This window comes from Gadus morhua, chromosome 19, assembly GCF_902167405.1.
Source record: "Gadus morhua chromosome 19, gadMor3.0, whole genome shotgun sequence".
Lineage (NCBI taxonomy): Eukaryota > Metazoa > Chordata > Actinopteri > Gadiformes > Gadidae > Gadus > Gadus morhua.
In genome coordinates, this window is record NC_044066.1 from 1,362,501 (window position 1) to 1,375,000 (window position 12,500).

The 12,500-nt window shown below is 43.7% G+C and overlaps 1 protein-coding gene across 3 annotated transcripts in view; it reads left to right on the forward strand.

The window, feature by feature from the left end:
* The window catches only part of palm2akap2 (PALM2 and AKAP2 fusion), a 131,379-nt gene that overhangs the window by 29,317 nt on the left and 89,562 nt on the right, over nt 1–12,500 (forward strand). For all 3 annotated transcript variants that reach the window (XM_030341645.1, XM_030341646.1, XM_030341647.1), the window contains exon 3: nt 5,737–5,817. In XM_030341645.1, coding sequence (XP_030197505.1) covers nt 5,737–5,817 — 81 coding nt within the window. The remainder of the gene's footprint in view (nt 1–5,736; nt 5,818–12,500) is intronic.

Below are 12,500 nucleotides of genomic sequence, written 5' to 3' on the forward strand. Positions count from 1 at the left end.
GTCTATTGTAGAGGTTATACTGTACATGTCTAGTTTTCTACTGTAGAGGTTCGACTGTACAGGTCTACTGTAGAGGTTCTACTGTACAGGTCTACTGTAGAGGTTGTACTGTACAGGTCTATGGTTCTACCATAGGTTCTACTGTACATGTCTAGTGTTCTACTGTAGAGGTTCTACTGTAGGGGTCTTGTTTTCTACTTTAGGTTCTACAGTAGAGGTCCGGCATTGTAGTGTAGAGGTTCTACTGTAGGGTTCTACTCTAGATGTCTGTATCGATGTGTCAGTGCAGCAGTAGAGGTCCACACCAGTGCTGTGTTCCGATATCCATATTTCCATGAGTACACTTCTATCCAAACTCACTAAAGTGTGCAGATTTTCAGATGTCAGAGTTGTTCAAAATTGAATACTCCGTGGTGCACCTACCAGAGATTACGATCGCGACTGCCGCCGCGGCTCTTCACCCGCCAAAAACATCCCGCTTTGAACAGTGAACCCTTTACGCCTAGCAGCTATGAAAAGCTACAAAATGACTCCATTTATGCAGGCTATGTGGATAATGCGCCGAAGTTGGCTCCGCCTCTTCCGCTACATATCTAAGATAGCTGCCGTTGAGTGGGAATAGTGTATATCTTTCCACACTCAGCGTTTTGACCGTTTTGAGGACACCATCCGGGGCCTTTCATTACACTTTTTGCCCTGATCGTAATTATAACGCCCTAAGTACTCAAACTAAGTATAGTAAGTACGGAAGTGTGGATATCGGAACACGCCACAAGCCCTAACACATAGTTTGGTGACAACAAACTAACATATTGTTATGGATTCATTTGACCACACTATCTTAACCCTCCATTAGGGGACTGTAGGGTGAGCAGTGGTCCTCACAGCAGCTCCACAGAGAACTCTGTGAGAGGCGCAGCGTGGGAACACACCAGTGTGTCACTAGGAATGTAGACATTTCTCCAATTGGGGGAGGACACCAGAATAGAATGGAGTACAATAGGACACAATACGACAGAGCGGTTAGTGGAGTATAACTAAACACAATATACAGTAACATTTATTTAGTGAGATGAGCATCGAATCCAAAGGCTTGTGTGGTGCAGCAGGCAGGTGAAGGGTGGTATGTTGATGGCCTCACGCCTAGATCTGTTTCAGAGACACACATGTGTCTGTTCTGATTGGATTTCAAATGCTGAGATTTCATGTGTGGTGCTGTCAGTGTACTTACTATGAGACTGGACACCGTGAGTACATACTTTTTTCCACACATTGTTATGTGCATGACGGCGTTATGCGGCTGTTATCCATCTGCTTGCTGGGGTGCGAGTGGTGAGGGGCCTGTCCTCCAGCGGGCCTCCAGGCACTGCACACTGGGGGCCCAGCGGGAACCTTTCCTTTGGGGTCACCTATTTTTTTATCGTGATTTAATTCAAAGTTTACCGGCTGATTCCTCTCTACATCCTCTCATCCTGGAGTGGTTGTAATGTGTTGATGTGTGAATTGATTCAAAGCTGTGCGCGTGTGTGTTTGTGTGTGTGTGTGTGTGTGTGTGTGTGTGTGTGTGTGTGTGTGCGTGTGTGTGTGTGTGTGTGTGTGTGTGTGTGTGTGTGTGTGTGTGTGTGTGTGTGTGTGTGTGTGTGTGTGTGTGTTTGTGTGTGTGTGTTTTGTCGCCTACTGTACATGGGAATGGATGCTGTAGCTCTCCCCCTCTCTCTCAACTCACTAACCTTTAAACCCTGTCAGGATTCTTTGTTTGCCAGAACTAGTGGTCCTCACTTTGTGGGTCTTTTTACCCGGTCCTCAATATGTAGCAAGTACAAGAATGTGTGTGTGTGTGTGTGTGTGTGTGTGTGTGTGTGTGTGTGTGTGTGTGTGTGTGTGTGTGTGTGTGTGTGTGTGTGTGTGTGTGTGTGTGTGTGTGTGTTTATTCCATTGGTTAACCACAGTTCATAAACAGCCTCTGCCATCTGGGGAGCTCTCTTGAGAGATTTAATATGAGTCTCTCCCTCAGTCTCTCTCTCTCTCTCTCTCTCTCTCTCTCTCTCTCTCTCTCTCTCTCTCTCTCTCTCTCTCTCTCTCTCTCTCTCTCTCTCTCTCCCTCTCGTTATCTACATTATTAATGTTTACATCTTTCTCTCTTTTATCTCACCCCTCATCTCTTTCTCATTGCTATTTGTCTTTCTGGTTGTTATAAGTGCGTTTGCATCAGTCTGTGTGTGTGTGTGTGTGTGTGTGTGTTAGCGTAATGTGTTACCCTGTGTTGTTTGTATGTAATGTCTGCTTTAACATAGCGTAATGTACAGTGTGTTATGTGTGTAATGTGTTATAGTGGGTTGTTTGTGTAATGTCTGTGTTGCAGTGTTTTTGTGTAAGTCTAATGTCTGCTATAATGTTATGTGTTAGAGTGTGCTGTGTGTGTGTAATGTGTGTCTTACAGTGTTTTGTGTGTGTGTAACGTAATGTGTTACAGTGTGTTGTGTGTGTTTAATGTCTGTTTTACAGTGTGTTGTGTGTGTGTCATGTCTGCTATAACATAATGTGTTACAGTGTGCTGTGTGTGTGTAATGTCTGCCGTAATGTAATGTGTTACAGTGTGTTGTATGCGTTTAATAATGTATTACAGTATGTTGTGGGAGTGTAATGGCTAATATAGCGTAATGTGTTGCAGTGAGTTGCGTGTAATGTCTGTGTTATAGTGTGTTGTTTGTGTAATGTCTGTGTTACAGTGTTTTGTGTATGTGTAACGTAATGTGTTACAGTGTGTTGTGTGCGTGTAATGTCCGTGTTACAGTGGGTTGTGTGTGTGTGTTTGTGGGATGTCTGTGTTACAGTGTGTTGTGTGTGTAATGTCTGCTAGAGTGTGTTGTGTGTGTGTACTGTCTGTGCCACAGTGTGTTGGTGTGTAATGTCTGTGTTACAGTGTGTTGTTTGTGTGTGTGATGTCTTTGTTACAGTGTGGTGTGTGTGTGTGTGTGTGTGTAATGCCTGTGTTATAATGTGTTGTGTGTGTGTGTGTGTGTATGTCGGTGTAACAGTGTGTTGTGTGTGTGTAATGTCTATGTTATAGTGTGTTGTGTGTTTGTGTGTAATGCATGTGACTGGTCATCATTTTAGGGTTTTTCCCTCATGTCTATATTTAGAAGAAAGGAAAGCAGGACTCTGAGAAACATGCAGAGGAGAGAGAGAGAGAGAGAGAGAGAGAGAGAGAGAGAGAGAGAGAGAGAGAGAGAGAGAGAGAGAGAGAGAGAGAGAGAGAGAGAGAGATGGATATAAAATTGCTGACCACATTGAACTGACCAGGTTATGATAATAAACAATCTATAATACTTCTATAGTGAAACTATAATGAATCAATGGTGAATTTATAATGTATCTACAATGAAGCTATAATGTAGTTATAGTGTTTCTAAATGTATAATCATTCTGTTAAGTATGTATAATGTTTCTATAGTGAGTGTATAGTGAATCTATAGTGAGTCTCTAATGTATCCATAACATCGCCTGGTCGTTTGTGAGTGACCTCATTCTCCTGAACTACTTCCACATAGCTCCTCTCCCCCCATGAATACCCCAGGCCTACATGGGCCGTTTCTAGATAGTCTGTATAGACCTTCACCCCTCTCGACCCCCCTTCCCCTTCCCCACGACCCCCTGACCTCTCGGACGCTCTACTACCTCCATGCGTTGCTATGGCGATCCATCTCTCTTGAGAGGTGAAGACAGCCGACAGACTGCAGACCTGCTGTCATAAAGAGCCAGGCCTAGCATTACTGGAAGCACTCATTTAGAGAGCAATATGTGTTGCTCCGTTTAAATAGTGCTCCTCCTTCAGCATGTGATTAATTCAACTGCATGAATGATTCAATATCAATCCTATTGCAACATCCACAAACATCACAGGCAGTTCCACATCTGCAGCCAAGCTGTGCACACAAAACTATATTCAGAAGCTCATCTTTCCCCGTACTCAATACAACTTGACCCTTGACCCTGTGCCTTTAAAACCGAGCTGTGTAAAAGGCCTGTCCCCCCTGGCCCCACCATTGTCCTTATCAGGAGTTATCAGGAGCCTCGTGCTACGGGCGTGTTTAGGAGAGGACGGAGGTGTCGAGAGAGCCGAAGCATGCTGGGTAATAGGGCCATACCATTCTGCCAGACATTCTGCCAGAGAACGGGGTTGACCCTTGTTTGGAAGTAGCTATTGATCCTGTCGGTGATTACATGTGTGTTATGAAGCAGCTATTGATCCTGTGGCTGATTACATGTGTGTTATGAAGCAGCTATTGATCCTGTGGCTGATTCCTTGTGTTTTTTAAACAGTAATGCCAGTAACGCATTACTTAGTAACGCCAAGTTTTTTTTCAGTAACGAGTAATCTAAAACGTTACTATTTCCAAACCAGGAATCAGATTAAAGTTACTCATCAAAGTCACTGTGCGTTACTATTGTTATTTTCTTTTACCGGATCACCGATTGGTGTTGAGATCGATGGAGTGGTGTGTGTGTGTGTGTGTGTGTGTGTGTGTGTGTGTGTGTGTGTGTGTGTGTGTGTGTGTGTGTGTGTGTGTGTGTGTGTGTCTGTCTGTCTGTCTGTCTGTCTGTCTGTCTGTCTGTCTGTCTGTCTGTCTGTGTGAGAGTGTGTGTGCGCCTCCAAAGACTTCAATCTATCAGAGGCGAGTGTCGACCTTGACTCTCCAGAGTCCGCGCCACCAGTTGCTTTTAGCGGCGGAATTAGCCGCACGGTGTGTGGGCGCGTGCGCGTGTGTGTGTTTATGTGTTTATGTGTGTGTTGTGCTGGAGCGACGGCTGCAGAGAGAGCGCGTGGGAGCCTCCACATTATCGCCAGAGAACTAAACGCACGGAGAGGTCCGAGCAGCTCGAGCGCTAGAACGCTCTGATTTATGGCGACACATTAGTGCCACTAATGTCATAATTTGCGCGCTCGCAGTTAATATCTACGCGTGTGAAATAATCGAATACGCCTGAATGCATGTTTTATCACATTAGTGCTTTATGGCACTAATGTGTCGCCATACTGTTTACGTCGTTTTCGTCACGCACGTGGAGCTGCGTCCGTTGATCACCTCGTAAAGCACGCAGAGATATTTTGTCTACACCTTAAAAGTTGGCGGAAGCGGTTCAAAGCCATGTGTCAGTGTGTGCACCCTGTACATTTAGCGTCAATCATGCACTATATTCGTTATATAATTGCGAGCTGCAACGTGTATTTCGTCATTCTTCATTCAGAAAATCTGTCTATGGTGCAAAGTCAGTATTGGCAAACCGGTTGTCATTTTTTATTTTGAGGCGGCAGGGGGTGTTGTCGCAGCTAAATGTAACTAATAAAGTAACTTGTAATCTAACTTAGTTACTTTTAAAATCAAGTAATCAGTAAAGTAACTAAGTTACTATTTTAAGGAGTAACTAGTAATCAGTAATCAGTAGCACTGGTTATAAAGCAGCTATTGATCCTGTGGCTGATTACATGTGTTATGAAGCAGCTATTGATCCTGTCGTTGATTACATGTCTGTTATAAAGCAGCTATTGATCCTGTGAGTGATTACATGAGTGTTATGAGGCAGCTATTGATACCCTGTGTGATTACATGTGTGTTATCAAGCAGCTACAGATCCTGTTTGGATAGCATGTGTTAATGACGTGTGTATTATGAGCCATTGTTGTGAATTGATAGCATGTGTTGATTAAATTTGTGTTTATTTGTTGTCTTCTAGGAGAAACATAAACGACAAACAGCGATTGAGAGCAAGAGAAGTCAGCTGGATGATCTGGTGCTACAGTTACAACACCTCAAGGTGACCTTAGTGTGTGTGTGTGTGTGTGTGTGTGTGTGTGTGTGTGTGTGTGTGTGTGTGTGTGTGTGTGTGTGTGTGCGTGTGTGCGTGCATGCATGCATTCTCTTTCTGTGTATGTGTATGTGTGTGTGTGTGTGTGAGCGTGTGTGTATGATGGCTGGTTAAAGCAGCCTCACCAGGCCTGAGTCATTCTGATTGTACTCTGAGCTGGGTTAGGCTTCTTAAACCAGCCATTAACCATACACACTCCAACAAACACACACACACTCCCATTCAAGTACCACCCACACCTTACCCTCTTTTTGCAGCTTGTTGCGTATCTACAGCAACGTTATCTTGATAGTCCTTCTCCTTCCAGCTGGTTTGGAAGGTGCAGCAGCATTAACTCAGTGCGTCCACATTCTGCATGGCACCACTCCCCTTTAACCTCTCTCTGGACACACTTTTAATCCTCCCAATAAAGTACATTCCCTTCATTAGACTCTCTGGTTTTCACATTCCCAGTGGCTGAGTTTGATCCTGCATGGCACCGTTTCACAGAGCTTCACCCACATGTGGAAACTGAAACGGAATATGAATCACTGACTAGCTTAATGCTTAATAACAGCCATATGCATCACTCTAGCTTAGCAATTATTTATCATGTATCATGCCTAGTAACTACATTCAGACGGAAACAGGCACATCTCTTGTGTTAGTTGAGTGCTGCATGCTGTGCTCAATTATTGTTCTTCTTAGGTTTTATTATTTCTTTCTTTCTTCTTTAGTTATTCTCTACAAACTTTGGGAACCTACTCCTTCCACAATTGTTCATCTAGAGACTCCATCCCAATTTTTAAATGTTCAAAAAGCAGATTATTTAAATATTTTAAACTTTTAAGATATTCTTGTTTTAAATTATATATATTTTTTACAATGGAAGTCAATGGGCACTTTTTAGTCATTTTACATGCTATTGACAAACAAAATGCCATTTGAAAGCTGAGACACAAAAGGGACCACCGGTATAAACCTAATCATTTTGTGAGCTTATTTTGATGAACCTAGATGTGAATGAATAAGGTCAATGACATACTTTTTCAAATTACTAACACACACACAGACACACACACACACACACACACACACACACTCACACACACACACACACACACACACACACACACACACACACACACACACACACACACACACACACACACACACACACACACACACGCACACACACACACACCCACAGATCAGATCAGCAATTCTATATTTTATCACATTAGCCATTTGTTTAAATAATCTCTTCATTTGTTTCCTACCATTTTACATTTTTTAAATGGTGTGCATGGTTACATTGTTCATTCCATTGAGACTCTGTTAAAATCCCTTCACTGGAATTAAGCCATTTAACATTTCTTTATGTCTTAAACTATGTGGCTTTACTAAAACATATTTTCAACCTCACTATGCACGACTACAGCACTCACAGCATTTTCTGCAGAAAATGCAATTTTTTTTATTATCAGTTATTTATGCTTTGGGATACAAAGCACCAAACATTGTGTGAGCATGTCATATTATAAATGGCACGTATACATGCATAACACTAAAAACAATAATAACCCAAGTATCAATCAGTGACAAACTGAAACAAACATGGGGTGCCAGAAGATGGAGACGTGGGGAGCAGGAAAGGGTAGTGGCTGGACCCCTGGTTCAAACCCTATGACCCCTCATCTCCTCCGTCTGCCTGGAGTGATGCTAGAGGAGGAGTTTGACTTACCTGCTCCTTGGATACACTCGATTCACATTTGATTACAATGTGATCTAATGTTAGTGTTAGTGGCCATCTTTAAGTGTTCCATTGCAGATCTCTGCTTCAGGACCACAGGGGGAGGGAGAGAGAGAGAGAGAGAGAGGGAGGGACACTGAGGGTGAGACTCTTATTAAATCTCTCAAGAGAGGACGAACCACAGTGGTTTAAATTCTGGGCAGTGCTTGACTGCAGAGCCACCGTTAGTGTTTTGGCTGCTCTCTAGCGGAGCCGTCCGGCTGCTTTACAGTAAACCCTCACATTCTGCTATTTTCTAACATAGAATGTAACTGTTTCAGGGAACGTGGTGAAAATGTCCCGGTCTTCATCATCAACTCGGTTGTGGCGAGAAAGAACGGTGAAAAGTTGGACAAGTGACCTCATTGATCTGGGATTTGTGAACGCCATTTGTTTGAAAATGAAAACAACTTCTTGGAAATTGAAGCCAGTTTATGCTGCGGTCTAGTGTGATTTCACAGCGTCCGTTAAAAGCAGCACTCTCTTGAGGGTTCCTCTTTAACAACCAGAGATCTCCTCACACTCTGAAGCAGCCCCTAGCTGGCTCGGAGGGCCAGGTGTCGGGCGGATGGAGAGCTCTGTGTGGCGGCGCTGGCTCTCTGGGGACGGGGGCTTAGCCTGGGAGAGGAAGCCCCGACAGCAGCCCAGAGATAAAGAAACAGTCAGCCGAGTCATCGCTGTAAGGATAGACGGCCAGGCGAAGAGCCTAAGCTGGAATCAGGGAATGACTGAATGGACTGAATGAAGTTTCTAGAGGTTTGCGGAAGTCATTGTACTCTTCGCCTGCTGCTTCATTCATGCATTACCTTGGTTAGTTATTATGGTTGGAATATACCAAATGTCCAGCACCAATCGGAACAACTTGTCGGACCTCTTTTAATGAATGGCTCAATCCATCCATTCATTAATCCTTTCATCCATCCTTAGGTGATGATGTGTATTTGGTCGTGGGTACTGATTAGCCTAGCCTGTATGGGGCAGTCTAACCCATAAATGCACAGCTAGCATTGTTTATACATTTGTCACAAGCCAAACCATTTATATACTCTTCCTTAGCTGCAGTCATAGAAATGTACCTCACAGATGATCAGAACTACATGAAGTACCCACATTTGATCGATTGTGATTGGAAACCACAATCAATCCCATGAAAAGCCTCACAAAACATGTCCTTCACTTACATCCAGGGTATTTCTGAGCAGAACCTCCAGACCTTCTCTGAGGAACTCTGAGCCGCTCAGAGCGCACAGGAAGTGGAATGTTGTTTCAGCGGCGGTGTCACACTAAATTTGTACCGGCTGCCAAATTTGTACCGGGCGCTTCATCCATACGTAATCCATTCCAAACCTGCCTGTCAGCAGATGACCGCGTCGTCCGTTGCCGGGCAAGTTTCAAAAAACATTCGCGCTCATGTTGCCAAAGACAAAATAACATAATACAGTTAAAGGTTGGGTACGCGATTTGCGAAACGCCAGCAGATTTTGAAAATACACAACTCAAATGGTCCTACCCCCTCTCCTTCAACGCTGACTCTGACTCCACCCATTCCAAGTACCTGGACGCGCATTCATGCACGAGCACGAACAGAGATGCGCGAGAGCGAGCCAGGCTAGCGTAGGTTTTCGTTTAACAACATGGCACTACATTCAGCTGTAAGTTGCACCCAGTACCGCGGGAAGTAGGGGTGCTGGGGGTGCTGCAACACCCCCTGTCCGAGGCCCTGTCTTATCACAGAAAACGATCATTTCTAAAAACTCCGGCCAAAGTGGAGATTTCTGAAAACGCCGGTTATGTGTTGTCGTGTCAACGGGGAGAAACGGGATTTTAGGTTCTGAAGCGTCACATTATGCACCAGGAAATGCTTAACGTCATGTGAGCGCCCGCTGTACCGTATTGGTCCGAATTTAAACACATTGTAAGACGACCTATATTTGGGAAAAAGATTTGAAGACCAGATCTTGATTTCATGAATAAATAAATTGTATTAATTGAAATAAACTACGAAAATAAAAAGGCATAGAATAAAACACTGCATTGCCACTAAACAGTAGTGCAAATAGGCCGTACTGATGTACACCAAAGACTTCCTGACATTCCTCTGCCCCGCTGTGTTCGCTCTGGCTGTGGTCACTCCGAACTGTTTCGGCCCGTGGCAAAGCGAGTCATCCTCGCTGCTGTCCAAGGCATGTTGAGACGCAGCATTTATTTAATGCTCATATGACCTAGTGCTGAAAAAAGGTTATATGAAAAAGTGTGAGGGTAGCGGTGGTGCGCTAAACTTGTTCTGTGAGCAGCTGGATGTGAACCATGGTGTGAAGGAAGTGAACACAACGATCGATTTTCAACTGTGCGCGCATGCACTGGTGTAATTGAGCTGCGCTGCTATATATCTTTTTTTATCAATGTGACGAGTTGCGAGTCTAGTGCAGGCCGGGTTTTTTTTTCCAGCACCCCCTGCTGAGAATACGTTCTCGCGGCTATGGTTGCACCAGATGTTATAAACATTAAACGGTCACATAAATCATTACTATTTTTAGAAAATGTATGTTTGTTTCATATAATTGTATTGGAAGTCCTGGTTTTCACTAGGGTTGCCGCGGTGTGGACATTTTCACACCGAGTAATACACTCGTCTCAACACCGGTATTACCGAGTATAAACGGTATAAACTTTGAAACTAGGTCAACCGCCACACAAGCATCGGTTTTTAGACCCTTCTCGTCCTTCAGTTGCCGCCAACGTTCGAAAGCAGCGCCTAGGATTATTCTTGATTTCAGTTTTTCTCTTTCAGCGTTTTTATTATCAATTACTCTCTGAAAAAGAGTTTTCCTTCTCTTTGCTGGTGGTGGTGGTGGTGGTGGTGGGGATGGTGGCGTCTTGTCTGCCATGGAAATTGTCTTCTACTGCTAGGTCCAAATGTGGATTAACTAGTTCCAGTAGCTACCGCAGGATAACAACAAACAGGAGCTTGCTCTGGGTCACGAGCTCTGGGTCACGAGTACTGCACGAAGGGGTCGCGCGCGGGGCGCGGGGGAGGGGGAGTGCAGTACGACCGTTTGATTGACGTACTTACTGTCCAATGCAACTCGGTGGCAATGGAAATGATTGGCTGGAGTTTTTCGAGCCCTGCCCGTTCCACAGATGATTGACAAGTTTAATTTTCATGTCAGTACTTCTGACTCAGTGGCTGTAAGCGGGTTATGATAAGGATTTCAAGTAATTTTGCAAAAATTGCCAAAAAAGCGAATTCCGTACCCAACCTTTAACGGATCGCTAGATAACACTTGTTTTTACTTTATATTTGTATTGTATTTAATTGTTTGATCAAATTTAGCTAGTAAACTGAGTGTTTAAAGCGGGTTTCAAAAAAAATTCACGCTCATGTTGCCAAAGACGAAATAACATAATACAGAAAACGGATCTAGATAACACTTGTTTTTACTTTATATTTGTATTGCATTTAATTGTTTAATCAAACTTAGCAAGTAAACTGAGTGTTTAAATCAGGTCAAGGACGAAATAGCACAATACAGATAACGGATCGCTAGATAGAAGGTTCGCGAATGTTCGTGAACCTTTCACGTCATTCGACGCGATCGTCCGTTGCCAGGCAACGGACGAAGCGATCATCTGTTGCCAGGCAGATTTGGAGTGGATTACGTATGGATGACGCGCCCGGTACAAATTTGGCAGCCGGTACAAATTTAGTGTGACAGCGGTGTGAGAGAGCGCTGGCCCTCTGAGGTCACAGACTCATTCAAATTAAACTTTATTATTACCCCAACCAGACAGGAAACACAGACCATTGGCCATATACCTAGCTCAGATAATTTTTGCACACAATCCCAAGTGGGCTTTCTTTCTATGTTACTTGGTTCTACGTTTAGGAGTCAGCAGGTTAACAGTCAACAGTCAAAGCTAAAATTCGCTAGTACCAAACTACCAGCAAACAGTGAGAGTTTAGACTGTGGACTAATGTTAACCATTAGCCTAGTGTCAGAGTTTAGACTGTGGACTAATGTTAACCATCAGCTTAGTGTTTAGACTATGGTCTTGAATGGAGCGATACATGTTGACTATGACATACTTGTGATATATTATGTGTAACAGTAGCCGCGTTTACATGGACACATCTGATCCGCATGGATTTCTATGCGTAAAGGAAAATGATCATGTATACACCTCATTCGGAATACAATTATCTGTTTGGCATAGAATTCTATGCCGAATAGAAGAGTTGGTGTAGTCCGTTTTAATCGACATGTATACACTCATTCCGAATAGATTGGGGTTTAACTTAGAGCAGCTGTAGTAGTTCGCAATTGGTCCACTGAGCTCCGTCTGTACTTTTATGCACACCGAACTTGACCGCTGTCGAGGAAAGTGGATTTATTGCCTGATTCATGTCTTTGTTACCACTCTGTAAGTAGTCCGGTAAGCATGTCCGGTTGCTAAGCGATGGGAAATGGGTGTTTATTAATGACGTGTTCGTGTATCGTAGTGTCTGCGCGCGTCCGAGATTACTGTAAATGAGTAGGCTACTACTAGTACTTTTGCAGGCTGAACGTTAAAATACTTCTTAACTTAGAGAGATGGCAGTTGCAGTAGTTCATAATTGGACCTTCGAGGAGACAAATGTCCTCTTGGAGGTGGGGGTAAATATAAAGATCAAACGAGAAATTGACGTAGCTTTGCTGTCCTCCTCCTTCTTAATTGAAGGAGCAGGCAGAGAAAAGCTCTCTCCTGCTGTGCTTTCATTAAAATCAAATTCACAGTGCCAAATAGTGATAAGACGCTATGTCGACGCTGGTCCAGGGATGTGTCAGGTGTGCGCGAGAGACATAACGGACACTTTTGTTAC